The sequence below is a fragment of the Oreochromis aureus genome, linkage group 3 (assembly GCF_013358895.1).
Source record: "Oreochromis aureus strain Israel breed Guangdong linkage group 3, ZZ_aureus, whole genome shotgun sequence".
NCBI lineage: Eukaryota > Metazoa > Chordata > Actinopteri > Cichliformes > Cichlidae > Oreochromis > Oreochromis aureus.
This window is the reverse complement of record NC_052944.1, coordinates 48,714,756-48,742,611: the sequence shown is the minus strand read 5'-3', so window position 1 is coordinate 48,742,611 and position 27,856 is coordinate 48,714,756. Positions and strand designations below refer to the sequence as shown.

The 27,856-nt window shown below is 39.5% G+C and overlaps 2 protein-coding genes across 9 annotated transcripts; both read left to right on the top strand.

Moving 5' to 3' along the window:
- Positions 1-2,868: 2,868 nt before the first annotated feature.
- On the top strand, positions 2,869-19,298 carry txk (TXK tyrosine kinase). The gene is made up of 16 exons (XM_031738641.2): positions 2,869-3,297; positions 12,711-12,759; positions 13,165-13,246; positions 13,325-13,462; positions 13,542-13,606; positions 14,167-14,226; positions 14,349-14,403; positions 15,146-15,225; positions 15,593-15,717; positions 15,803-15,877; positions 17,142-17,313; positions 17,403-17,619; positions 18,152-18,216; positions 18,346-18,464; positions 18,839-18,996; positions 19,121-19,298. Exons 1-16 carry the CDS (start codon positions 3,285-3,287, stop codon positions 19,190-19,192), a joined length of 1,545 nt encoding a protein of 514 aa, XP_031594501.2. The 5' UTR covers positions 2,869-3,284; the 3' UTR covers positions 19,193-19,298.
- A 1,026-nt stretch (positions 19,299-20,324) lies between these two features.
- LOC116319345 (cyclin-dependent kinase-like 2) lies at positions 20,325-27,147 on the top strand. Of its 8 annotated transcripts, none has more exons than XM_039610465.1 (11): positions 20,355-20,440; positions 21,442-21,615; positions 22,129-22,323; positions 22,536-22,720; positions 22,816-22,928; positions 23,007-23,146; positions 23,477-23,565; positions 23,719-25,563; positions 25,781-25,874; positions 25,947-26,052; positions 26,767-27,147. In XM_039610465.1, the coding sequence occupies exons 2-11, from the start codon at positions 21,448-21,450 to the stop codon at positions 26,868-26,870; spliced, it is 3,039 nt and encodes a 1,012-aa protein (XP_039466399.1). In that variant the 5' UTR covers positions 20,355-20,440; positions 21,442-21,447; the 3' UTR covers positions 26,871-27,147. The 8 variants fall into 8 exon arrangements, 6 of the variants coding, with proteins under 6 accessions (XP_039466401.1, XP_039466399.1, XP_031594499.1 ...); XM_031738639.2 differs by having other exon boundaries at positions 20,370-20,445; XM_039610466.1 differs by having other exon boundaries at positions 20,374-20,389; positions 21,444-21,615.
- Positions 27,148-27,856: the final 709 nt, after the last annotated feature.

The following is a 27,856-nucleotide window of genomic DNA, read 5'->3' as shown; positions in this document are numbered from 1 at the left end:
CATTTTCACATTTTTCTCTCTTGTTTAAACACTCTCAAAGTTCAAACCTTCGTAGAAAAACAAGTCTAGCATCCGAAGGTGCCTGTGACGGTGCAAAACGTTTCATCGACATTGTTGTGTTTGTTTTGAAGAAATGATCGCTAACACAGATTTGCTGGAAAAGAAAAGAAAGTTCTGCAAGCTGTTTAATCATGATATGCACTGGATTCACAGGACTGCAGAGTCCCATAAAAATGTTATTGTATATCCATATTTTTGTATAACTGTACAACAGTATAACAAAGAGTATAATAAACTGTGTATCATGCAAAGCCGTTTAAGGATTCGTCTACCAGCAAACTACCTATATTACATACTTATATACTTATATTACAACTGCAGTTGAATAAAAGCAGAGGGGGAAGAGGAAATGTGAAAAATAAGGTTTTACACTTGACTGGATTGAGCATAAACAAACATACTTCAGGAAAAATGAGGATATGTATGATACATCTCACTTAAACATGACTCAAGCCTTCGTGGAAGAGAAAAAAAAAAACAGGGGGTTTCCCATCACTTGAGCTTTAACTGGAACTCTTTAAATCGTGTCATCTTACTTCTTCTTCTGTCACGCTTCAGTGGTTGACTGGAGAACAAGGGCCATCTGGTTATCTCAATGAACCACCTCCTAATGTTTGCATACTATAGATGAAAGCCCGCTTTTATTTAAAGATGTCAGACTTTCAGACTCCTGTAGCGCCTACCTGAGGGCAAAGTATGAACAGGTTATGTTGGGGGTGCTCCCTGTCCTTAATGAATTGTGGGGCCTCCCGAAACTGTGGTAGTGTGAATGTCTTGTTGTAATCGGAGAGCTGTTCCCATGTTAAAGGTCATCCCAGGCAAGGTGAGAGTGGCAATCAAGAGTGCCCTTTCTCCTCTCTTTGACGATGTCTTCACATTTTGGACCAAGTAGACAAACAGTCAGCTGAGACTGAAGGAGTCACTTGTATGAGTGACGAAATGTTTCTCCCACTGAAAATGCGTCCAGATGAACGTTGAACACACGTGGTGGATTATGTCACCAGCTATCAACCACCTGCACTACAAAGCTGTCTTGAGATTTCTTACCAGGTGTTTCAACCGCTGCTTTCATTTTGCCTCAGGTGACCTCAGTCGGTCACATGATGGTTCTCACAGTGTTTTTACACACAGTGGCAATGACCCACTGTTTGTTTTGCTTACACTTTGGCTGATGAATCACATCATTAATTAAAGGTCAGTGTCCATCAGCACCACCTCCAAGGAGACAGCTCCCACTAGGGGTTTAAATACCTGGAGTTTCAGAACTGACCAATTCTCTTGGATGAGTGGGGAAATATTTTCATGAATCTAGACAAGTCTAGCTCACTTTTTTCATACACTCAAGACTACAAAGTCCTGAACTACTGAGAACAATGTCTCCCATCTGCCCCGGGCTGTCTCCATGTAGGACATGCCTTCACCTAGGAGGCATCCAAGAAGCTTCCTAGTCACATGCACCAACCACCTCGTGGCTCATTTCGATTTGGATGAGTAATGGTTCGGGGACTATGGATGGTGTATTTAATTAATTCATTATGGCAGTCCTGGCGTTCCATAGGGGACAGCCCAGTCACCATTTGGACAAAGATTATTTCTGCTGCTTATATTCACAGCCTCATTCTTTCAGTCATTACTGGAGCTTGTGACCATAGGTAGGGTAAAGACGTAGGTCAAGCAGTAAATCGAGAGTTTTGCTTTGACACTCAACTCTTGTTGTCACAATGACCGGGTACAGCCTTGCTGCATCTATCCTCAGTTGTGAACAAGATTAAAGATCAACGTGACCACAATATGTAGGTATTGGTCAGCTGTGTGTGTACCGCGTTGTTTTGAGTCAGCTAATTTTAGCAGCTCTGCTACATTTATCTTTCATCTATTTCACTCAGCCAATCACACTGAAGCTACAAACAAGAAACACCAAGAAGAAATGGGATGTGGCGCTAACCTTTATAGAGCTGGTACCAGAAAGGGGAAAGTACTCCAACAAGGCATCTGAAATAACATTTTCCTGACCTTTGTTAGGAGGAAATTACAGCTTTGGATGATATTACCCCAGTGCTTAAACTACTCAGTCTAAAACAAAACTCTGACAGTTATCTACTCTACACTGGACATACCTCTACCCCATAAAATATTTTTTTATATTCTTTTATTTTACACTAAAGGAATGACTGGATCGGACACTTTCAAGTCACAGAAAGAATTTATGACTTTATGATCCTCTAATCACATACAGTGACCTTGTACTCTGAGCTTCCTTCCCCACAATTGGGCTACCTCTGGCACAGCTCATTTAGAGGGATAGGTGAGTCTTCTGTGGACCAGATGTGGCCAACAATTATGAAAAAGGGTGGAGCTGTGGCTGAGCTGAAGCCTGAGTGAGGTCAATCGGGACAAATGGAAAACCTGTGTGAGTAACACAGGGTCAAATATTAATGTCAAAACAACATCATTCCTGTTTTAATAAATCTTTGCTAAAGAAATAACACAAAAATAAAAAGTGCAGCTTGAGTCAAAGGACCAGATTTTCAATCAGCTCTGAAGGTAACAGCAGCTTAGCGGAGGATAGAATACGAGCCCTGTTTTTGCATTATGAGCCTTACTGTGTGTGTGTGTGTGTGTGTGTGTGTGTGTGTGTGTGTGTGTGTGTGTGTGTGTGCACTCTTCCTGGAGATATTCACATAGACGGATGCTTTGTGGTTTCATTCACGTCATTCTTTCACTTCCTTTCTGTATCTTTGTCTTCATCTTTCTCCCACTCTCTCTCGCCCTCTCTCTTTTTCTGTAAACACTGTAAATATAAATGCTCTGTGTTCAGACATTTAAATCTTGATTCATGTGGCCAAAAGCAGACTCAAAAACAAGCGTAAGCAGCAACGGCAGCAAGGCAACTGTCCTCCTCCCTTTTCTTGTGCCCATATCTTCATTCTTTTCTCTTCTCTTCTTCACCTACTCTACTTCCTCCACCCACCTGCCTGCCTGTGTCTCCGTCTTTCTTTCTACCTCACTCTGTCTCCGCACCCTTGTCGCTCAACTATTCGAAGGTTTCCCACCTGTGGCGTCCTATCAGCTCCGCACCGATGGTTGCAGAAAGAAATTAAACTGAGCTGACCTAAAAAACTGAAGAAGAATAAGTGGCGCAGATGAGGAGATAGAAGAAGAGTGAAAGCAGGAGGAGGGAGACAAAAAAGAAGAGAGGTGGAAGACAAAAGAAAAAGACAGTCATGATTCACTCAAGTAAGTAATTTACGAACATAAGTACAAACCTCGCTTATTCTTTCTTTTGAAACTGGAGCAGGACGCAGCAAACTAACAAAAAAGCCAACATTTGCATTGCTAAGGATGAGATACTGAGCGTTATAGGAGAAAATGTGAGTAAATGGTGACTAAATATGTGGCGTGCAATGAACCCGAGGCCGTTAAAACGTCATCTAACAAACGACCGGACTTAACACCGCCATAGGTTCCCTTCACTTTAGACCTGAAGTAACTTCAAGGTTATGAACGTTTTCTGAGAGTTTTTGATGTTCCTTGATCTCTGAAGCTGTGGCAGTCAGGCAGTTAAAGGGGACTCCAAAATGGCAGTTTGGCTTGAAATGTCACTTCATCACATGAGAAAACACAACAAAGACTCAACTGTGGCTCTTTATACTCTTTTAATGCCATGTTCAGGGGTGTCCGCTCCAAAGTTTTCTTCTTAGGCTGGACTAGAGTAGCTTTACACGAGTTTTACTTGAAAATAATTCTTGCTTATGTCACAGCGCCTCAGATAAACAGTTATGTAGCTCACGTTCTTACCGCCTCAAGTGACTCTTGAATGTTTCTACTTTTAAAACGCAGAATGTCCACAAAGTCTGAACTGGGGTGATTTTTAGGTTTTGTTCTGATTTGTTGTTTATTTGAGTCAGTTCTCTGACTGTTTCTGGTGTCCCCCCCACTGACAGTTTTTTAGTAGTCCTTAGTAGTAAAGCTTGATTTTTAACCAAATAAAGTAATTTCCCTCCTTAATTCAAATTAATTCAACTTAGTTTTGCTTTTACCGCCACTCGTCCACACCACCGCTGCAGTGGTTTGAGAGCCACTGATTTGACAAACAAAACCCAAACACAACAACACAAAAACACTGTGGCTTGGTTTACGTGTTTGAAAATCTGTGTGCACATCCAGAAAAGGTGTATTTTTTTTAGCCTGAAGCATCTACCGTTAAACCGTTAAACCTTGTTTTGGCTTGAAACGTTTGTCACATTTATTATGCATAAACCCTTGAGCTAAGGACAATGTGAAAATGTCGACCGAAAGCTAAGCAGAGGCAGAGACACCTGTATGCAAAGTAACACCTCGGGTGTGCTGAGCAGAAAGGAGCATTTTGCCTTCTAATGTAAAGTTTCAGTTCTGTTTCTCACATGGCACAAGGGTGCAGTTACCCAGACAGGAAGGTACACTCATATTGGCCTTTAAATCTGAGCAGAACCCAAGTAGAGCTAGTTCAGGCTTTTGCTATATGTTAGTGTAACATGTTGACAAAAGTAATGCTAATATGCTGTCAGTTAACGTTTACCATGTTCACCATCTTAATAAATTGTGTTAGCATGCTAATATTTGCTTTAAGCACTGATTTGCAGCTGACGTTGATGAGAGTTTCACTTCAGAACAAGTTTGCAATTCCAGTTTAGCAGAGGAGAGGCCTAGCAGAGAGCTAGCAGCTACAGCTGTCTGTGTCAGCATGCTAAGCAATCAACAGCATCTCTGTTAAAGAATAACTTTAGGCCTCACCAGTATAACGCCAAGATGAGTTACAAAAACAAAAAGTTATTATGGAGAGGACTTACTTACTTCATAGCAGGCCATAAACATGTTTCTTTTCAGCAGTTGAACATAGAAGTCTGGAACCAGCCTCATGAAGCCAACTTCAGTGTTGGCTTCATTTTTCACCCGAAAGGAAATATTAGAGTTAATATCCTCAGAATAACCACAGAAAACAGGAATCAGAAGCCCAAAACGTATGAACAAAAATCCACAGCTTTCACTTCAGGTACTCTATATATACACTCTGAAACCTTTGACTGTTACTTTTAAAGGAAGATTATGACTTGTATTCTAGTATAAGTGCTTATTTTACCGCTTGGTAAAGCAGTTACTCAAAACAATGTAGTACCTGAACATAATGTTTTTAGTAGCCGTTCATTTAAAATCTTCTCATCTACTGTGGAAATGCACTGTTTCAGTGTGTTCTATTGAGTAATGTTACTCACCCTGCTGTACTGTGTGCAGGGAAATAAATTGACAAGCATTTTAAGAACATGTGGCAATCAGAGGCTGCCTTAAATGACTAAAAGCAGATTTTCATTGTTATGCATGAAGCATCCTACCAGATTATTTACTATTAACCAAAGGTGTCAAAGGTCCGAATCACATTATGCATGGCTTATGTTAATGCCATATCTGGACCTATGTCCACTGGTTTTTGCACTTAGCATCAGTTATACAAATCTTAGAAATAACAGATACCTCATTAAAACTGTGTATTCCCTGACCAGTTGCCACGTAGCACCTACGGGAAGTTGCTGCAAGTCTCTAGGCGAACCTGGCAGCAAAGAGGTATAGGGTACTGCACCAATATCCTCCTTACATTTATTGTGGTTGCTAGCAGGTAGCTGCGGTCACTCATAGTTTGCATGTAAGATGCCAGTTTGTCTGCAAACACTTTCCAACTAATTGCCAAGCGGTAGTGAAACTACACACAATCTGAGGCAAACTGGAAATCATTTGCCTTAATCAAAATACTTGAAGTGTGTTGATTGGACTGATAAGTCATAACCGAGTTTCATATGGTACCACTAAACTAAAAATCTGTGATTTTTTAAACTGAATTAAAACAAAAAAAGTAAAAACATAAAAACAACAATGAAATTAAAATATAAACTAATCTAAAATACAAATCTATTGTAAGTCTGGGCACAAATTTGCTCTGAAGTCTAACTTTCTTCAGTGTGCATAAAACCTTTTTGAGTTTTGTTACTGAACGGCAAAAATGGTTGCACACAAGTTGCTTTTTTCCATGCAGTCTATGGATGACTCTAGCAATCTGCTAGCGACCAAAGCAAACACAAGGAGGCAGAAGAACAGCACATCAAGAAGGCCCTGAGTAAATGTGGTTATCCCAGCTGGACTTTTGTCAAAGCTGGGAAGGCACCTAAAGAAAGCTCCAGCCGATCCAGGAGAGAAGGACAACCGCTGCCCAGGCGAAAACCTGTAGTGATCCCATATGTGTCAGGAGTATCGGAACAGTTGAGACGCATTTTTCTAAACACCGGGTCTCTGTGGCTTTTAAACCCCAAAATACGCTGCGCCAAAAACTGGTCCACCCAAGGATCGGGTCCCCGACACAAACAGAGTAACATAGTGTACGCTGTTAAGTGCCAGGAGGATTGCCAGGATTTATACATCGGGGAAACCAAACAACCTCTAGCGAAGCGGATGGCACAACACAGAAGAGCAACCTCATCAGGCCAGGACTCTGCAGTTTATTTACACCTACAGGCCAGTGGACACTCTTTCAACGATGAGGATGTACACATCCTGGACAGGGAAGAACGCTGGTTTGAGCGCGGAGTCAAGGAGGCCATTTACGTGAAAAGGAAAGACCATCTCTGAATCGAGGAGGGGCCTAAGGGTACATCTGTCACCATCTTACAATGCTGTGATTGCAGCCATTCCCCAACTCTCTGTGAATGGTACTCATGGCCATTGATCAGTGTTCTTTGATCAGTGGGTTTTGGTCAGTGATTGTTGATCAATGTTCATGGGAATTTGCATAATTATGATTAAGGAACTGACCTCACAGCCCATTGTTCCTTCAGTGGGCTGGTTTCAGTCATTATGCAAATGTACTGTTTATAAGGTTTGGGGAAACCTGCAGTCAGCTGAGACTGAAGAAGTCACTTGGATGAGTGACGAAACGTTTCTCCCACAAAACGCTACGTCCAGATGAACAGAATCAACTTTTGGAGATTTACTTTCCTGGATGATTGAGAATGCATCAAGACATCTGATGACTGCTTTCATCTAATAAAAGCCAATAACCTCAAGGAATGCCTTACTAACCAGGTCAAGGAGGTCGGGGTGTCACTGCCTGGTGTGTATAACTGAGGCCATCGTTAAGATGTTTTGTAACACCTCAGTACTGTGTGACTTCTTTTGACCAGCCAAAATCAGGAGAGATTGAAAGCCATGGACTGAAACAGAAATCAGAATGTGGTCTGTGGACAAAGAGGTATACGGTACTGCACCAATTCTCTGTTGCTCAAAGAGAATAAGCCAAATCACGTGAGCTTTAAAGTATAGATAGCACCAACACAATCAAAGCCAAGTAAAGGTGCCATCCAGGAGGGAGAAAGTCATCTTGGGAGGAAATCAGCTTCTACAGACTCATGTGCAGAAGAGCCAACAATCATGTTGACACAAAGGCTATAGTCAGAGAGTCAGTTTGTTTTAGGGAACTTCCTAACTAAGTGACTTGAAATGGAAGTATCCGCATGCCAGCCATATTAAGACCTGTTTGATTTCTGTAAATACTTAGGAAAGGTGCATAGCTTAGAGGATACACTGAAACATTATGAAGAGAAAAGAGATGATTTCATCCCATCATTCATAATGATAAACAATTAGGAAACATTTGGTTAATATCTAATGTGATACAGTAATAAATGAATGAATGTGGGGATTCCCTGCAACAGAACGTCCGGTTAGTGGAGCAGAGGACGTTTTGGATCCATTAATTATTCACATCCATTCCCCACAGCCACAGTCATTTGGATGACCTCTGATCTGAGTCCACAGTTTAACAGCTGCTGTATTACAGTCAAAAGTCACTTTAGTGACAGAAAACCTGAATAAAGGTAGAGGTTACACTGGATCATCTTTCCAGCAGGAAGTGAAAATATGAGGGGAAAGGATAGGTATGGCACACACTTCCTTTTTACCTTACAGCCCATTTATGCCTGTTTATTTATTATCACAACATGATAGGGAAGTGACATGATTTTACCGATAAATAATCCAAGATAAGTATTTTATGATCCGGAAGAAATATGTCAGCTACATAAATGATCACACTGTTGAGGAGTCGTGAATTCTCCTTCACACCTTTCCTCGACCTTGTGACATTTTCCATTTGTGATCAGATATAGAAGAGGTCATTTTTTGAGCTATTTGACTGCAGCCTTCGTCTAAAGCCATCATACATCCTACTTTTTCTTTACAGGTAAACCTTTAAATAAATATTCCCCAGCTGGGACCACATCCTCAATTAGATTTGACTGCCAGTCTGATGAGATTTGGACTGGCGGTGGCTGCTGGGCTGGGCAGATTCCACTCCCAATAGCCTGATCGTCCTCTAAAACATAACAGGCAGTACCCAAACGTACTAAAAATTAAACAGGATTTAGGATATAAAACTGTACTCTCTAATTATGACATTGTGCACCAGTGGGAGGAAAAATGTAAAAGAGTAAAAAAGTTTCAGAATGTCTGTGAAGTTGCATTGTTTTCCTTGAATTTTATTTAAAAATAAAAATCATTTAACTTTTATTTATCCAAAAGTTGAGGTTTCTTAGGGCCCCAGCTGATAGAAACCTGAGAGACCGGTTGTTATTAGGGTGTTGGTTCACCACAAACCACCAGAAGAGTTCATCAGTCCCTAAGTTCTACTGCAGGGAATGCACATGCAAAGCATGATGGGACATGCCACATATGCATTTGGCAGTTACAGTTAAAATCACGTGACACTTTGAGCATTTTGCCTTTGAGTGTCTCTTTTTTTTTTCTCTCAAACACATGAAGTAGTACAGGAAGGAATGCAGCCATCACACACAGACACACCTGTCTGCTGCTGCTGGCCCACATAAACACACACACGCACACACACACACACACACATGCGCACACAGGCTCACAGGAAACCCCACTTCATGACAAAGACCTCCTACACAAAACCACAGAGAGAAAATTAACATGTATTTGAACTTAATATCAAGAAATGACCAAAGCTCAAGAAGAAGCTGCGTCTGGAGGGAAAAGTCTAATCTGTTCAGTTTGAAATAAAAATTCAAATGATTTAATTAAGGTAAATAGTTATTTAAATAATGACAATAAAAAATGATAACACAAAATTAACCTTTAGTTTTATTCGGTTTTAGTTAGATAGATAGAAGGTAAATGGTCTGTATTTGTGTAGGACCCCAAAGCGCTTTACAAATTCAGTCATGCACCCATTCACACACTGGTGATGGCAAGCTACATTGTAGCCACAGCCACCCTGGGGCGCACTGACAGACGCGAGGCTGCCGGACACTGGCGCCACCGGGCCCTCTGACCACCACCAGTAGGCAACGGGTGAAGTGTCTTGCCCAAGGACACAACGACCGAGACTGTCCAAGCCGGGGCTCGAACCGGCAACCTTCCGATTACAAGACGAACTCCCGCCTTGTGACAGACAGACAGACAGACAACGAGAAGATGTGAATGCCTCATTATAGACACTCCCTACTGTGATCGTCACTGAAACCAACCAGCTTATCTAGACCACAGCAGCACTGATGACTGCTATAAGATGAACAGCCACAAAGAGCAGTACCCTCCATGAAGGACACTAGAGGCTAATATCAAGCCAGTTATCATAGCTGCTGAAGTGTGATGACGAAAGGGGCGCCTAAGAAGTACAGCAAGCTGCCCATACCTGAGGCCTTGGAAACTTCCAAGCAAAGACTTCACCTACCTGAAGAGGTAGAGGCAGCCCAATTAACCAGCAGTTCTCCACTGAAGCATCCGAGGTGTACTCTCAGTTGCAGGGGAAGAATATGAGAACAACCTTCCTGAAAAGGATCTAGTAACCATCACAGGGGCAGGCATCCAGGAAAGAGTCTCCTGTATGAAGAGTTGGACAACACCAGGCCCTGACATGATTCAGACCTACTGGCTGAAGAAGCTGACTGCACATCATAAGCATCCGCAGCACAAATAAACCAGCTGCCGACAGATGAGACACTCATCTGAAATGGAAAACCAAAGGTCGGAAAGTCCTGATCCCCAAGGATCCCCAGAAGAGACCGGTCCAATCCAGCTTCTCATTATATTAGTATATTTATTAAAATGGACCATTGTGATCACTCTGGATTTGTAGTATTGGATTCCACAAGAGCAGGGGTGTCCAACTCCAGGCCTCAAGTGTCCTGCAGGTTTTAGATATGGGACAACACACCTGAATCAAATGATTAGTTCATTACCAGGCCTCTGGAGAACTTCAAAACATGTTGAGGAGGTCATTTAGCCATTTAAATCAGCTGTGTTGGATCAAGGACACATCTAAAACTTGCAGGACACCGGCCCTTGAAGCCTGGAGTTGGACATCCCTGCACTAGAGTAACTTTGCATATTTAAAATATCTAAATTATCCTTATTTGTCTTAAACTGGGCCTTGGTGATTCCTCTCAGGTCATCCTGTGTGTGAAACAAGCTTTTTAGCTCCTTCCCCTTCAATACAGTTTTATTCTGATTGGTTGCCTCTTGCAACCACCACAGCCATATTAGGGATATTTACTCTGTGTGACATCATACAGAGCGCAGAGTGGACTGACAGAAACCGAGTAGCAGTATATATTTGTAACAGTATATTTAGTATATGACCCCAAATTAGAAATAAATACAATAAAGATGCATTTCAGTGTTGTACTTAATTGAGGTTGAGGTGGAAGGAGTCATGCATTCATTAATCAATATCTCTGGGTTTTTTAAACTGCAGAGAGTGGTGAGAAATAGAAACCATTGCAACCCTGCATTGATGCATCAACTCGTGTTATAATTTGACCTCTTCCTGCAGCGCACCCTTATGTGTGGACACCACACATAAGGGTCCAGCATTCGGCCCTTTATCGTGTTCCCCTCATGTGCGCTTGTTCACTTATTGCAAATTTTGGTGAAAGATGACTCATCTGACCACACTGTTCTTTTTCCACTAACTCTGCAGACCAAACCACCTCTCTGGCTCTGTGGTTTTTAGCAACACTCAGCTCTCACTAATGCACCCTTCTCTCTCTCTCTCTCTCTCTTTTGATTGTCTGACCGTGCGAACTGACAGTGTGATCACATCCTGCACTTACTCTTATAATCACCTTCATGCAGCATATCGTATTGAGAGCATCACGGCCATCAGATGAAAGCCATTGACCACAATTTCCGTCACTGCTTTTACGGATGTCTGCATGCAGACAACACGCTAAGATGAGCAGTGTTTTTTGACTAAAGCTCCTGCTAGCAGTAAAACTTTTTCAAAGTCATTCAACTCTCAAGTTTAAGCAACAAAAATAAAGGTGACGCATTTATCATGTCTACACCGTATCTGTGATTGACGGTCTGAAGTGCTCCAATATCACTAATTGTGGTTTAGGCCTCGCTTTTCCAGTAGATTTCTATGACATACTTAGCTGTTTTAGACAAGATGTGTGGCCTGAAACTCCTCCTCATCCACACAGAGATCAGTGTATTTTATGTAACTGGGCTACAAACGTCATCCAAACACCCCTAAAAGCCTGTGAGCGTTGACTGCTCAGTTGTCAAACCGCATGAAATTTAAGATATCTCTGAATCTCGTTGTGCGTGTCTTAGTCATGAGTGAACAGAAGTGGAAAATTACGTTCCACTTAAAATGTATTTGATATTAAGTTCAAATACATGTCATTAAAATAGGTTCTTAGCAAAGAACCAATTTTAAATGGTATCTTTAGGGATTTTGTTACCTAAATGTAAATTGAAAGGACAGCCAAACAACCAATGGATATTAACTCCTTCATAATAAAAAAGCCTGGTCTCAGAAACTAGAGGATTTTAAAACATTTGGGGTCTTGTATCATACATAAAATTTCAAAAGTGAATCCACCTTGACTTCCTAATTAGGTTTCTGGATGTAAGAGGTAAAAGTACTCTAATAGTCAAAGCATGAAAGAATAAATGTGTGTATAACCTTGTTGTAGCAGATAAGAGTGATATAATTATGGAAATTCTTTTGATCGTAAGAGGCCAATCAATGGCCTGGTCAATGAACCTAGCTTATTGTAGGCCAAGACCGTAGATTTTTATTTAGAGGAATAACTAATACATCAAGTTAAGTTGGAGAGACAGAGTTGAGATGATTTGGACACATGCAGAGGAGGGATAGTGGATATATTGGAGAAAGGATGGTAAAGATGGAGCTAGTAGGTATGCTAGGGATTAGCATTTCTTAAAGGGAGCAGTCAAAAGACGATGAACAAATCCATTAGATTCATTAGGTTGGAATGCTTCAGGGCAGTTTATCAAGGCTACTGGAACTGTTTGATACCAGGTGGCCATATTAACCTGCAGTGTTGAAGCAATGTTATGTCTTTGATTAATTTAGATTAAAAGAAGAAGAAGTATATTGGGCCAGGAATAGAGCCCTGAGGAACCCACAGTGCCTGTGTGGAAGCATCTGCATGTGTTGTGCTTCATGATTCATTGTTTCAGTTTTTTCCTTTAAATATGACACTTCATGAAAATAAATTAACATATCCACAGTTCCATTATGTTTACAATTTGTTCACTAATTCAACTCTTTTCTTGTTTGTTTCTTTCTTCAGATCACTCCATCCGGTCAATCATCTGCTGCTGCTGTGCTGTTCAGACCAGGTGGGGTTTTTAAGAGTCCAAAACAAACAAATATGGATCAAAGCAATAAGTAATGATATGACTGATTTAATAAAATGCTGGGAAAAACAGGAGGTGGCACCAAAAACAAAATAACGAGGCAGGGGAAGTAGAATTAAACCCACCTTTCAAAATAAAACGGGACTAACACAGACTGACACACAGACCAAGGCACGTGAAATAAAGGCTGCCTCAAATCTGCATTTTTAAAATGGTCACCGCTGGTTTCATTGCAGGGTCTTTACCTTAAAATATAAAGCACCTCAAGGCAACTATTTTTGTGATTTGGTGCTATATAAATGAAACTAAAGTGAACTAAATCGATTTGGGTAAAAATAAAAAAACATATGTGGCATATAGACTGACTGATTGATTGGTTGATTCCAGGGAGTTCAGCACTCGTGTGGAGCTGGAGAGCAGAACCTCCCTTTGTTTCCCAAACCGACGGTATTCAGGACAACCCACCCGGGTAGGTCAAATGGGTTTGCTTCTGTGTGTTTCAATGTTTCATTCATTTCTATGAATTAATCTTTAGTTTTTGTTTCAGTTGCAGGTCGAGAGGTCAAGGAGAAAGCTCCCCCTCCCCCCTCCCGAGGGCGAGGATGGTGAAGGCGAGGGCCTCTTGAGTGTCGTGGCCATGTACGACTTCACCGCCAAGGAAGACACTGACCTCACACTCAAACAGGTATACACACACGTGCAAGCACATAGACGCACAAAAATAAACTGCAGAGGTTTGTTAATGTTTTGTGTTGTGACCACAGGGGGAGGAGTACATCATACTGCACAAGCAAGACCAGCTGTGGTGGCGGGCGCAGGACAAGCATGGGTAATTTAAATTTAAATTTCAGTGTTTGTGTTTGTTTCAACAAGAGTATTTGGAGCAATATTACTGCTGATATAAGATATCATAGAGCAATTATGGTGGGATTGTGGTTGATCAGTAAAACAAATAAATATTGCTTTATTATGGAAATGTGAAGTTTTCTGGACACAAACATATGTTTTTTTTTTTTGTTTTTGTGATAATACAATATGTTATAAATAACAAATATTTAGTGCTGTCAGCGTTAATCTTGTTAAATGACGCATTTACGCGGCAAATCACCAGATTGCCCCGTACATGGGGCTGTACGGCGCTAATGCGTCAACCAGCTAACCGTGCTAACACATTGACGCCGTGCAACTCCACGCACGGGGCGATCCGTGCTAACTCGATAACGGAGATTTGCCGCGTTAATGCGATGTATGAAATACACCCAATAAATTTTCATTTTGAAATTTAAATACATTTTTCAATCTAGAACTAATTTTTTAATATTTATTTCTTAAAACATCTTAAAGATTCTAGATTATCAATGTTTTTTCTTCCTACTCTGTTTCTATCAGTAATAAAGGCTTCATCCCCAGTAACTATGTGACAGAGAAAAATAAAATCGAGGCAAACGCGTAAGTCTTACATATTTTCCACATTTTTGACTTTTGCTTTCTTTTTTTTCTTTTTGGTTTTGTTTTTAGTCATTTCAGAATCACAAAAACAATCATTTAAATTCTCGTTATCCATCCTGTAGGTGGTATTGCAAGAACATCACTAGGACGGAAGCAGAGCAGCTGCTAAGACAAGAGGTATTTATGCACCTATTTAAATATGCTCTAAGTGGAGCAAAAACAATGGTAGCAGTGAAGCATGCATGTCTGCTGACATGGCCTGAATCAATGAATATGATATAAATCAACCATTCTCTGAACTTTTTACCTCACTCTCTAGTCAGTGTTTTTCAGCAGTGTTTAGAAATACTACTACTTAGATAACTGCTGTTTTTGGAATTATTCCTGGCAAATGTTTTGGAGGTTTTGGGGGGTTTTTTTTAGCTTATCAAATGTGAAAACCTGTATCTGACTGATTATTTTAGACCAGACTCAGACTGGATGCTTTCATACACACACTCAGTATTATAAGCAAAATTTTGAAATGTAATCATTAGAGTGTTGGAGATAAACATGACCATATTTGGTCAAGAGGGTGGAGCATCCCATTGTCAGCTAATGATGGAAAGTTTGGTTAGCAAACTGTCTCCGATGAGACGTACGTGTGATAACCTGTGCAAGTACCAGCCTGATAAAACAAAACTACAACTTTGCTCTTCAAAACTGGAACAATATCTTAGGCTGTCTGTACCACATAGTAAACCACACTACTTACTAGATAATTCAATGTTAAATAGCCTAACATTACAAATGTTGTTTTTTCAAGGCACAAAAAGTGAACTAAAAGAAGAATCCAAATTGAGACACATTATGTTAGTCAAAAAATAAAGGATTAATGGATTATTCAAATAAATAATTATTATTTCTTCTTTTCTTCCAGGACAAAGAGGGGGGATTTGTGGTGCGGGAGTCTAGTCGAAAGGGAGTCTACACTGTCTCTGTTTACACTAAAACAATAAGGTGACTCATGTAACCTGAAGGGTTAAATCTTAGACCAGGGGTGGGCAATCTCAGTCCACGAGGGCCGGTGTCCCTGCAGGTTTTAGATCTCACCTTGGGTCAACACACCTGAATCACATGATTATTTCGTTACCAGGCCTGTGGAGAACTTCAGGACATGTTGAGGAGCTAATTTAGCCATTTAAATCAGCTGTGTTGGTTCAAGGACACATCTAAAACCTGCAGGGACACCGGCCCTCGTGGACTGAGATTGCCCACCCCTGTCTTAGACTGTCTGACAAAGACAAAACATACACTGACTAAAAATCACAAACAAAGTACCACTTAACCTATAAACTGATAAATTCTTCTGTTTCTTTGTCTGTAGTTCCAGTGGTGATGTTAGGCATTACCAGATTAAAATAACTGACACCGGGCAATACTACTTAGCTGAAAAACACATTTTCAGCTCCATACCTGAGGTTATACACTACCATGAACACAACGCAGCAGGTACGTAAGCACATACCTGTTGTTTGTGAACACAACACTGTCAGTTTTACTGCAGTTGATATGTTTATTTGCGTGTTTTGTGCAGGTCTAGTGGCCAGGTTGCGATATCCAGTTGGACCAATGGGAAGGTGTGTCCCTGCCACTGCAGGATTCAGCTCAGGTATGAATATATGAACACTTACAGATCCTCTGTAGTACTTGTCAAAAATACCTGCTAAAATTAGAGGTGGAGAAACACGTCAACTATAGTTCTTACTGAGCCATTGAAAGGGTTTGCTATTATACTCATTTCCTCATTTGCACATTTTTTATTCTGGGACTTTGCAAGAATAGCTTTGCATGACTTGCAGTTAAGATACTCATATTTATATCTATGTTTCTATCTATATTGGCTCTTTAGTCATGTAGAAGATCAAAATTCTAAAGACACTGAAGCGCCAACAGAATTTCAGCAATTTTGGAGGCTTTCACACATTTTGCCCTTGTAACCTGTAGTGCTTGGCCTGTAGCCTTCATCACCCTGATGAAAGCTAAGGTTAAAGCGGGATGATCAGTCAATGAATAGTTGTACTTCTTACTGAAAGAATATGATGAACTACTACAGCTTGAAACTCAATCTTCAAGTTCTGCAAAGTAATATATTTCCACATAACAGTGGAAATATATAAACAGCTTTAATTAGCTTAAATGCAATCGCAATCTTCTTTCTATCAAATTGGCTAGCAGTCAAGTTGAGTTTTAAAATGTGGGCAGAATTAGGTCATTCAGAAACTGGTTGTATAAATTTATGCAAATACTTCCTTAACAGGGACGGGAATGAGAAGCAAGTAGATATGGTCAGATCTACATCTAATATACAGCAAAGTAAATACGTAAACAAAAAAATGAAAATATTATCATTATTGGAGCCTGATTTGAAAAAAAAAAAAAGATACAGATACAGATTAGAATATAATGTCTATATGTAGATGATGTGTTGCTTTATATCAGAATTTATTCCTCTTTCATTTCCCAAGGCATATTGCAATTATATTATTAATTTATTTATGCGCTTGCAGTCTATAGACTGTAAGTCTTAAGTCGTGGGTTTGTAATCATAGACTAAATGTGGGTGTGTTCTCTATTTTTGAATTTATTCTTGAATAAATGTAATGATTATAAGCAATAGGAAAGTGAATCCAAAGTTAGAAAAATAAAAAGCAATCTAAATATTTAACTAAATAATATAACTAAACGTTTTTTTGTTGTTGTTGTTTTTAAGAATTAGCAGTTTTCATGAACAGCAGCTACTACCATTCCCAACTTATATTTATTCTTTTCCTTCTATACTGGTTGGTTTTTAGGTCTCATAGAGCAAGTGGTTTTGAGATGCCCTCACTTTTCTCTTTACTCACTTTATCTTGTTCTTGTTTTTTTTCTTCTAGAAAAGTGGGAGATCAATCCCAGTGAGCTGACCTTCATGAAGGAGCTGGGTAGCGGTCAGTTTGGCGTGGTGAGGTTTGGCAAGTGGAGGGGACAGCAAAGAGTGGCCATCAAGGCCATCAGGGAGGGAGCCATGTATGAAGAGGACTTTATCGAGGAGGCCAAAGTCATGATGTAAGGATATCAGGATGATCCGGATATGGGAAAAGGAAGAGCAGTTAAAGAGCTCCTTAAAAACATTTTGTTACTGATCTCTCTTCCAGGAGGTTGTGCCATCCGAAGCTTGTGCAGCTGTATGGCGTTTGTTTGCAGCAGCGCCCCCTGCTGATCGTAGCTGAGTTCATGGAAAATGGCTGCCTGCTGAACTTCCTGCGGCAAAGGGGCAAAGCTCTACTGGAGTCGTGGCTTCTGTCCATGTGTCAGGATGTGTGTGAAGGGATGGATTACCTGGAGGCACATAGTTTCATCCACAGAGACCTGGTGAGCCAACACAGTAATTCTTTATAACATGAGTAACAGTCTATGAAATCATGGTATATTTTTTGTAAGATTTTAACCTGTTAATGATTTTGTACAGACTCCCCTATAATGCATCTTTGACATCTTCACATTCAGATTCAAGGTCTTTATTGTCAATACAACAATATACACAGTATACAGCGTACCAAAATACCCCAAGCCCCCATGGTGCATTTATAAGAATATAATATTTAAGAATATAATAAAAAATATATCTTCAAGAGAGATTAACTAGAAATTACAAATAAATAATAAATTGCTAAATTTAGGTAAAATACAATATAAATTACTAAGATATGTGATTTGGTTGGCTAAAACAGAAGAAAAGAAGGACGGGATTCAAAATGCAAATTTCATTAACTTGTGCTGCTCAACCTAAAGCTAAAATAACTCAAATGCTCAAATAAAAAAGATAAAACTCTTTGCCACACAGTCTAGTTGATAATCTGTTCCAGCTAAATATTTGGTTTATAATTATTTTTTCCATATCCAGGCAGCCAGGAATTGTCTGGTTAATGAGCACAACGTGGTGAAAGTCAGCGACTTTGGAATGACCAGGTATGTTTGGTTTTTTTGTTTTAACCACATTTGTTATGCAGACTACCGATAGAGTCTAAAGCATGGTGAATAACTACTCCTACCATCTGTTCTCTAGTTATATTTACTTTTTTCATCCATGTTTTCCAGATACGTTCTAGACAATCAGTACACCAGTTCAAATGGAGCTAAGTTCCCAGTGAAGTGGTCTCCCCCTGAAGTTCTCCACTACAGTAAATACAGCAGCAAGTCTGACATCTGGTCCTTCGGTGAGGAAACACAGGCCAAATACACCAGTGCCAGCAACCCATGCTGCTGGTACTTTATAAGCTGCTAATACTTCTGAAAACTGAAATATGTAAACACAAATGGAAGGACTGCAGTGAATATAGCTGCTGAGTGATTGTTGAATAGTTTTAAATAGGTTGCAGCTTCTCTTTTCTTCTTAATCTCTTTTTCTCTGTAAAATATATATATATATATATATATATATATATATGTGTGTGTGTGTGTATATATATATATATATATATATATATATATATATATATATATATATATATATATATATATATATATATATATATATATATATATATATATATATTAGTTAACAGTAGCATATGTGGCTATGTGTTTCCAGGTGTGGTAATGTGGGAGATATTCTCTGAGGGTCGGACTCCATTTGAAAACCGATCAAATGTGGAAGTAGTTACTGACATCACCAGGGGAATCCGGCTCTACCGACCACAACGTGCCTCACAACCACTGTACGCCATTATGTACCGCTGCTGGCACGAGGTATTAAACATTTTGTATTTTGATATTTTGATGGTATCATGTTTCTACACCTTCTGTTAATAACTACATGACATCGTTCTCTGTTTCTTCTGTTCATCTACTATTATCTTCGGTGGTTGTGCAGAAGGCTGACGGTCGGCCATCTTTCTCTGAACTGCTGGAGGAAATCAGAAAACTGGCAGAAAATCAAGACTAGCACACACATATTACTATATTGCTGGACTCCAAACTGTTTGTTTATTGTTGTCATGGATGTAAATATATTGTATTCTGTCTTTGTAAATACATATTTTTATAAGGCTCTAATGCTTCTGTGATGTATTTTACTAAATGCACATCGGCCAGGAATACATATGAAGACTGAAGTGATCTATGCTGTTCCGTGTTTGCTTTGAATTTGAAGGAATGTCTGCGCACATGAACCACACATGAAAGTCTAATAGCACAAATATATCAATAGTATGTGTATGCAGTTGTGTATATTAGGCTTGAGTGACCCAATGAATAAGAGAGTGCTTCATTTATTTAAAATTTGAAGCAGAACAATAAAATAAAATTGGTATCATAATATAAAAATGTTAGCACATATGTTTCCTATCTCCCTAGACCAGTGCCCCAATCTTGACCAAGCATTGCATAATAATTTCCGAGGACACTGTGGGTGTCAACCTCTTTATTACCGATATTTTATACAAATCACACAATCATGTATATATTTGTAGATTTGAAAGTTCATTCATGATCATAGACAAGTGGACTAATCTTCCTGAAACTTTGTCTAAGCATTACATAAATGTATCAAGAGCTTTATCTCTAATATTGTAGTGGTAGTTATGTTAAGCTATATAGTTTATGCCTTGCATATTTCCACAACCATATCCATAATCACATACTGTGTATGCTACCGTTGTACAGAATCGTACTTATTTTTTACTTGTTTGTATTTTATGTCTTTTTCTTCTGATATCTGTACCTGAGCTGAGGTGACGCAAAAATTTCCCCGTAGGAATCAATAAAGTCTTATATTATCCTTATCTTATCTTAATATACACCTCAGATTAGAGATCGTTGAAAAGGACAGAACTTGCCCGAGAATTTGTGTGCTTTAAGGTTTCTTCAGTTTATAAGGACTTTAGTAAAGTTTGTGAAAACATGAAGCTATCCATACCCAAAATAACATTTAACGATGAATTCCGCTTATTTAAATTCCTAAAATGTGAATTAAATACACACTTAAAGCGACATTAAGCTCATATATATGTTCGGGGGGGCGGGGGACTTCAGCACTGACAGACCACAGCGTTACCATGGTGACAAACACACGGACACGGAGTCAAGTTGTCTTCTCTTGTGACAACAACACGTTACGCTCATCAGAGAAACGGCGTTTACTGTGAGTACCAGGAACTCAACGCGCACATTAAAGCGATAAAAGGAGATCCGTGTAAGGTCAGCTTGTGGTGTGAGTGTGTGTCTAACGTAACTGCCGCTGTTTGTTGTCTGTGTCATGCTCTTGTCGTACTTCTGAAATATTTTTTTAATGTGTCTGTTTATTCTCGGATGATTATGAGGCATTCGCAAAATTCATACTTTACACTAAACGTATATTATTTTACAGCTTTAATATCACATATAGACATGTATGAAGACAAACAAGTAAACAAAAAAGATAGAATATACATAAAATAATAACAAAATAGCCAAATAAATACTTTCCTAAAATAAAACAAGAGATAAGAACAGGAAAAGATAATAAGTGCTTAAAAATGACATAAAATCGGTTTTGATTTAACCATTAAAATTATTAATATGTGCCAGAAACGTCTCCATATTGTCAGTATGTTAATAACTGGTGAGACATTTAGCCCTAGTGAAAATATATTACGTTAATACATGACTGATAATAATAATCATGTAGGTGTGTATGACAGTGCAAGAGTTAGAGGGGACTTTTTCCTGCATGAGGTACTCTCACGTATATAGGTTATATAGATAATTTGTTTAATTGAAAGAACTAATAAAACACTATGAAGTTCTCCATTAGTGTGTAGGTTTAATAAAGACATTCATGACTTTGACTGTGATAATATTTTACTACTGTCTGTACTCTGTCATTATTTGACAGCTACTTTTTTTCTGTTTGTTTTTTTTTTTTTACTAAACTGATACAGATTTTTTTCTATGTTAAAGTACTGTAATTATTTTGTTCTGGGTCATATTTTAGGTTAAATTGCATATTTTTCTGTGTTTTATGTTGTTGTTTCTTTCATATTATATTGCCCTTTCTGTAATTTGATACGGCTTTGTCTTCTACAGGCATGTAAGTGAATGTAAACTTGAAAAGACAAATAGTGCTTTAAGATACATTTTCAATTATACTGATGAAAACCAAACATACAAATTGGTTTCAAAATCCAACTTATTCCTTTTTCCCTCTGGGATAAGAGGCCGATGGAGCGTTATGAATCTCTGGGTCCAGTTGGGGAGGGCAGTTACGGCACGGTGCTTAAGTGCCGTCATCGTGATACTGGTCGCCTTGTTGCCATCAAGAAATTCATGGACTCTGATGATGACAAGACGGTGAAGAAGATCGCCCACAGGGAGATCAAGCTACTCAGGGTACCTGTCAATTAATCCATCAGCCTACCACTCATTCAGTCATTAAGTGAAACCTGAGTAAAGACACTTACAATAACGACCAAAAGACAACCAACCTCAAAAGTCACTATGAGAGGAACCCAACAGATTATTAAAATCTAAAGGGAAAATACGAATTTATCCCCTTAATATATTAGTGTTGACTAAACCCATGAATAGTTTAGTAGGTTTACAGTAATCTGACATTGGATTTACAGCTTCTACAGGTCAGTATATAAAGCCTACGGTTGCTAAGAGGGTTGTTTGTCTGATGTTGAGCCAGTCACAGTGAAAGGAAATCGGTCCTTATTTCTAAAAGCTTGTTTTGTCAACAAGTGTATCTTTAAACATTTGAATATCATGAAAAAGTTGGGGTCCTTTGGGTTTTTTGGGCCTACACAGTTTCGGTGACCCAAAAACACTCACACCATCAATACTAAGCTCAGTACTGTATGCATTCACAGAGTAACCACACTTATCTTTATAAACTTTAAGCAACTGCGACACGACAACCTTGTGAACCTCCTAGAAGTGTGGAAGCGCCGCCGCCGCTGGTATCTGGTATTTGAGTTTGTGGACCGGACACTTCTTGATGATCTGCAGCAAAACCCAAGCGGGCTGGAGGTGAACACATGCCGACAGTACCTGTACCAGATCCTAAGGGCTGCGTCCTTCTGCCATCAGCAAAATGTGAGGATAAATGATTAAATATAGATAAGTTAGCTGTATAGCAAAAGAACACCCACACTAACGTCCCAGTCATTTTGTTCTATAAGCAGTCCTGAAACAGGAGAGAAACCAATCACTTTAGAAAAGAGCTTGATAAGTTACTCCTAGCAGGCTTTCAATGAGTAAAGACTGCAATATACCACATGATGCTCGTTCGTTCTTTTCATTTCCAGATCATCCACCGTGACATCAAACCAGAGAACATCCTCATCTCTCAGGAGGGCGTGGTTAAGCTGTGTGATTTTGGCTTTGCCCGCACCGTTGCATCGACCAGTGAGGGCAGCCTTCTCACTGACTATGTGGCCACTCGATGGTACAGAGCCCCCGAACTGCTGGTGGGAGACATTAAGTATGGCAAGTAAGTATCTGTGTCCTAACCTTGCTGAAATTAGCTGTGCTATAGGGTGTTTGTTGATTAGAAATATTAACATATGTTTGTGTTTGTGTGTGTAGACCTGTAGATGTGTGGGCTTTGGGGTGTGTATTATTAGAGATGTTAACAGGTCAGCCTCTGTTTCCTGGAGACTCAGACCTTGACCAAATATATCAGATCATCCGGTGCTTTGGTAAGCTCTTCACACAACGTTAGCACATTGTCTTTCCTCTTCCCCATCCTAACTGGACTCTCTTTTTCTCTGCTATAGGTAACCTTACAAGTCATCACCAGGAGCTGTTCTACAGAAATCCTGTATTTTCAGGAGTTACACTGCCCGAATGTTCGGACAGAGTCACTCTCCAGCAGCGTTTCCCTACAATCACACCTATTAGCCTGGATCTGGCACAGGTACAGTTTATTTTAATCTCAGTATATTAAAAATTACTTTTTAAAAATTCTGTTCATATGGTCTTATCAGTTGCTGTAACATATTGTGGATGTATCAGTTCATGGGACGTGACAACTAAAAGGCTGTGTGGGGGTTTACAGGAAAAGAAAAATATTTAGATTTAGAAAAGTTTGGAGACATGTGAATGCCAGCATCTGTGGCATTCACATGCATCTTTATTTCTTGCTTGATAACTTTTGGACTTCTGAAAGCATTTATCTCTGTTTGTTTGAGTCAGTTTCAGGGTAAAACATATCAGTAATACCTTTGGTTTCCTTTTTTTTTCTCAGGAGTGTCTAGAGATAGATCCAGAAAGACGGGCTCAGTGTTCGGAGCTGTTAGAGCATCCACTGTTTACACAAGACTCCTTCCACATCAGGTACCATTTTGTTTTAGATACTCTTGATGCTGGTACACCTTGAAATACATGTGAGCAAGAACAGCACTGATAGCGTGATTTGAAAATTAACATTTGGGCTGATGAGTATCCACTAAATTAGAATTACTAACCTGCCTTTCTCTGTGCATTTAGATTTTTGGACGAGCTAAATTCTAAGATCCAAAAAGACCACAGAGAGAACTCTACCTTTCCCAAAATAACCAAAAACTCAAGAAAGAATGAAAGGGATGAGAAAAACTGTAGAGGCAAGGACAAGAAACAACCTGAAGACATGGATGAAAAAGTCAACAAGGAAAAGATGGAGAAAGTAAAGGGAAAACAGCCTCTGAAGTTGTCTAAAACCACTCGTCAGTCAGAACCTTTAATCTCCACTAAACAATCCAAAGGAGGCAGCAAGGTTATCCACAATGCAGCTCAATCTCCCATGGCTTTGAAAAGTAAAGCAGGCAAAGCTGCTGGTGTAGACTTGAAGAAAGAATCAGAGATTCCAAAGATAACTAGAACCCTTACTTTTGATACATCAGAGACCACCAAGACTGTAGCCAACCTGGACGTCGCGAACAGCACAGTAGCAAAACCAAAACATGAGCGAGTGCTATCTGCAGATATAAGGGAAGACTCTATGAGAATTATAAAAGACATGCACGGCAATAGCTCTGACAATACAGCGTCAGGTAAGACTGAGAAAAATACCCCAGAGAGCTCAACACTGTATAAATTGGAACCAAGCCAGGATTTTGAGCAAAAAATGTATAAAACGATCAAAAAAGTTCCCCAGTTGTTGAAACAATCAACTGCTGACCATCTAAATTTCTGCTTGACTCCAAAACTTTCTGTGGAATCAGCCACTGATTGGTCCAATAGAGACTTGCCAATAAAATCCCCTAAATTGGGAAGCAATCATCACATTGAGGTCCATACCACACTGTCTATCACCAAACAGTATGAGACCAATAGTCATACTGACCGAACAGCTGATTCAGAAGAAAAAAAGACATCTGGATGTCCAGAAGTCCTACTATTAAACCTCAAGCCGTCTGTGTCTACCTCAAAAATGAACAACTCATCTTTGCACACATCAAAAAGTCATACCTCAGATCTTCCAATACAGTCTTTCACAGTTTTTACTGAGATCAAACCTCCCCACAGTACTATGGTTGTACCTAAAGAATTATTAAATCCAAAGTCCGAAACTGGATCATCCTCAAACCTGCTTCCACAGCACAATAACCATAGAGAAGATAAAGACACCAAGGTGGACCTGCACATATCCCATTCTTCTGCTGCAGACTACAAGGTACATCCTGAATCTTCTGAACCTTGCTGCCTTCATCAGCAGAGCACTTCCAAACCTAAGACCTCCACAGAAGCCACAACTTCAACTGAAAACACATTAATAGGGGCTGGTCTTAGGACAACACTGAATGTCTTGAATAAAGAGAACCAAGAAGATGTAGCTCTCACTGTGCCCATTAGTGCAACAGCCAAGTCATCAGTAACTCAAACCTCAAATGTGTCTTCAGGTAATGACAAACAGAACAACAGCAGTGACTTTGAATCTGACATAAAAGACTGGAAAGTTCCTCACTCCAAATACTTGGTTGGAGAATCTAAAACAAAGTCTGGATCTTTCAGAGACCACACGAGATCCACAAGAAAGGTGAATGAAAGAAAAGACAAAGCCAGTATATCCAGTGTCCCAGATGTGACTTCAGTCACGTCTACAGAAACTCTACACCACAAAGCTTTGACAAGAAGCTCTGTCCTTCACAACGAGGATGGTGCAGACCTTACTGAGCTTGATCTGAGTGTCTCTTGTTCTTCCCCACCCCCTCATCCACCATCCTCCACTCCTGTCCTCCTCCCTTCATCCTCCACACCTCTTGTCAACTCCTTAGTCATCAAAACCCATGGCCCGGCCATCAGTAATCATTATATCCTAGGGGCAAGTTCCCATCCAAGGACCCCCACCCTGAGGTATCATAACCAAATAGTACTGTGTTTTGTAAAACACTGGTATGGTTATGTGGCAGTTTCTTCATTATTAGACCGAAATTAGTTAGGCCTGTCAGGTGTTTTGAGTCCTGCTTATCTATGAAACGGGCTTCATGCTGTCTAAAGGGAACCTTTTTGATTCTTTTCATTCAGACCTTGCCTGGTTTGGTACAAGGGTTTTGTCTTTTTGTTTTTACAGGACTTTAGATAAGCCAAGACATCATGGTGGCATTTATACCCAAAAAACCCAACAGTTTCCATCAAGTCATGTTAAAGAATTACTCACCTTCCAGGTAACAACTTTCTTTACAGCATAATCAGAAGATTAAAAAAAATATTTGAAAATAACATCTTTGTCCTTTCAGGAGCCAGAGAGGAGTCCAATCTGTGAACACTCCTTTGTATCTGACTGCCTCCAGAATAGCAGCGATGTTTCCAAAACTAAGTCACACATACATTTCCCAGATTTAGGTACGAAGAGAAGGTATTCACACATGGTAACAGTTTTCAGCGCGCTAATGGTGATGATGCCAGCTCAATTTGACCCAGTAGTCCAGTTTCCAAGCTGTATGTGAAGTGTGAGCAACAGCCCCATTTTGGACTAACTGGGGTTTAAAAAGTCCAGTTACCTTGCAAGAGAGTAGTTTGCTTTGTTTCAACTTGATGTCTTTCCACTTTGTAAGTCTGTGGTACGTCTATGGGACATGCTACCTTGCATTATCCATCTCCTTTGTAAAGTTTCAGTGGTCTAAGGGTACACACCAAACAATATGCGTTGGGGTAAAAAGTGCAAGATTTTCAATAATCACTTATTTTTTAACCAGTTGCAGAGATTATCTCCTTAACTGGATATTTAGCTAACAACTTTGGGGATCTCTGTCTAGGGATGCCCAGTACTCTCACCTAATCACTTGCATATTCATCTGCACATTCCATTTTGTTGGCAAATATTATTCTGACCATTATTGTTGTGTTTGAGTCGAAGGTTTCTTTAAAGTCCTACAGCCTCTGCTCAGTGACTTGCAAGTACAGATTGTGTCTGCCTAACACAGAGTTTTAATTCGAGAGCTTTTGTTGGTTAGCATAACACATAGTTTATTCAATAAATGAACTAAACAGTTATCAATTATACAAAAACTGAAAAACGGAGGGGAAAGTCAAATGAGTCGTGTCCTGTGTTCTCAGGAAAACAAAAAGGAGCTGCCACAAACCAGCGGAAAGTCAAACAACCATCCCATCTACCATCAGAACCACAGCAGCGTGGACATAACAGCACTGAAACACACTGAAGCAAACATGAAATGTACTCTTATTTATGTACATATGTACATTTATGTTATTGTCCATTCTAAAGGTTTATTTATCTGGATTTTGCTTTTGTAACCAGATTTAGATTGAGTGATTTGTCAAATAACCAAATACTGTTGAAAATACAGCAACAAAACAGTAAACTTTGAACATTTTTTCAAAGAGATAGACAATGTATATCATTGTAACTTGTTTTTCTGTTTAATTACGATAAACCTTTTAAAGTGGCAAATAAACGGTTTGTAAATATATTTTGAATCACTGCTTAAATGAATTCATTACATTAGTGTTGTTGTTTTATTTTTTATGAGATCAAAGTAAAAGAACCTTTAAAGATAAAATAAGGGATGGGTTGTGATTTGGTAACTAAACCTAAGCTAAGAACAGTATCATACAGTAACTAAAACATCCCCAAAACACCCCTGTTATAACAGCTAGGTACAACAACTACTGTACTAGCTGGTAGATGTGGTAGGAAAAGTTTAAAACACGCACAAAAGAAAAACATTCACAAATCTGTAACAGAAAATCAGGTTCAAAGCATGGTCATGGTATGATTTTAAGATTCATCACTTGAGTCCTCTGAAGAAAATGAACCTGCTTTCCAGGTTGCTGATGACTTGGCACTGCGTGATGCCATCTGTAAACGTCCTATTTGTCCTTGTCTATTGGCCAGTAAGTAATAAAGGATTCTGAGGGCAGCGTTGGATTGACTGTTAGGGATTGGTCTCGCAGCAGCTGGCTGTATCCTCACTGGTACTCCAGCATCTTTGGTCTGTGGTTTCTTTAGTGGCGGCTTGACAGCTGGCTTTTTAGTTGTAGTGGCTACCTGCTGCTGTAATACAAAGATAAGAGATTAAGTTTAACTGTAACAAAAACTTTTTAAGTAGGCTACAGCTAATCTGTCAAGGTGCTACTTCTTAATATATCTAATACATCACCTTCCTGGTGATGGGGGAGTTTCTGG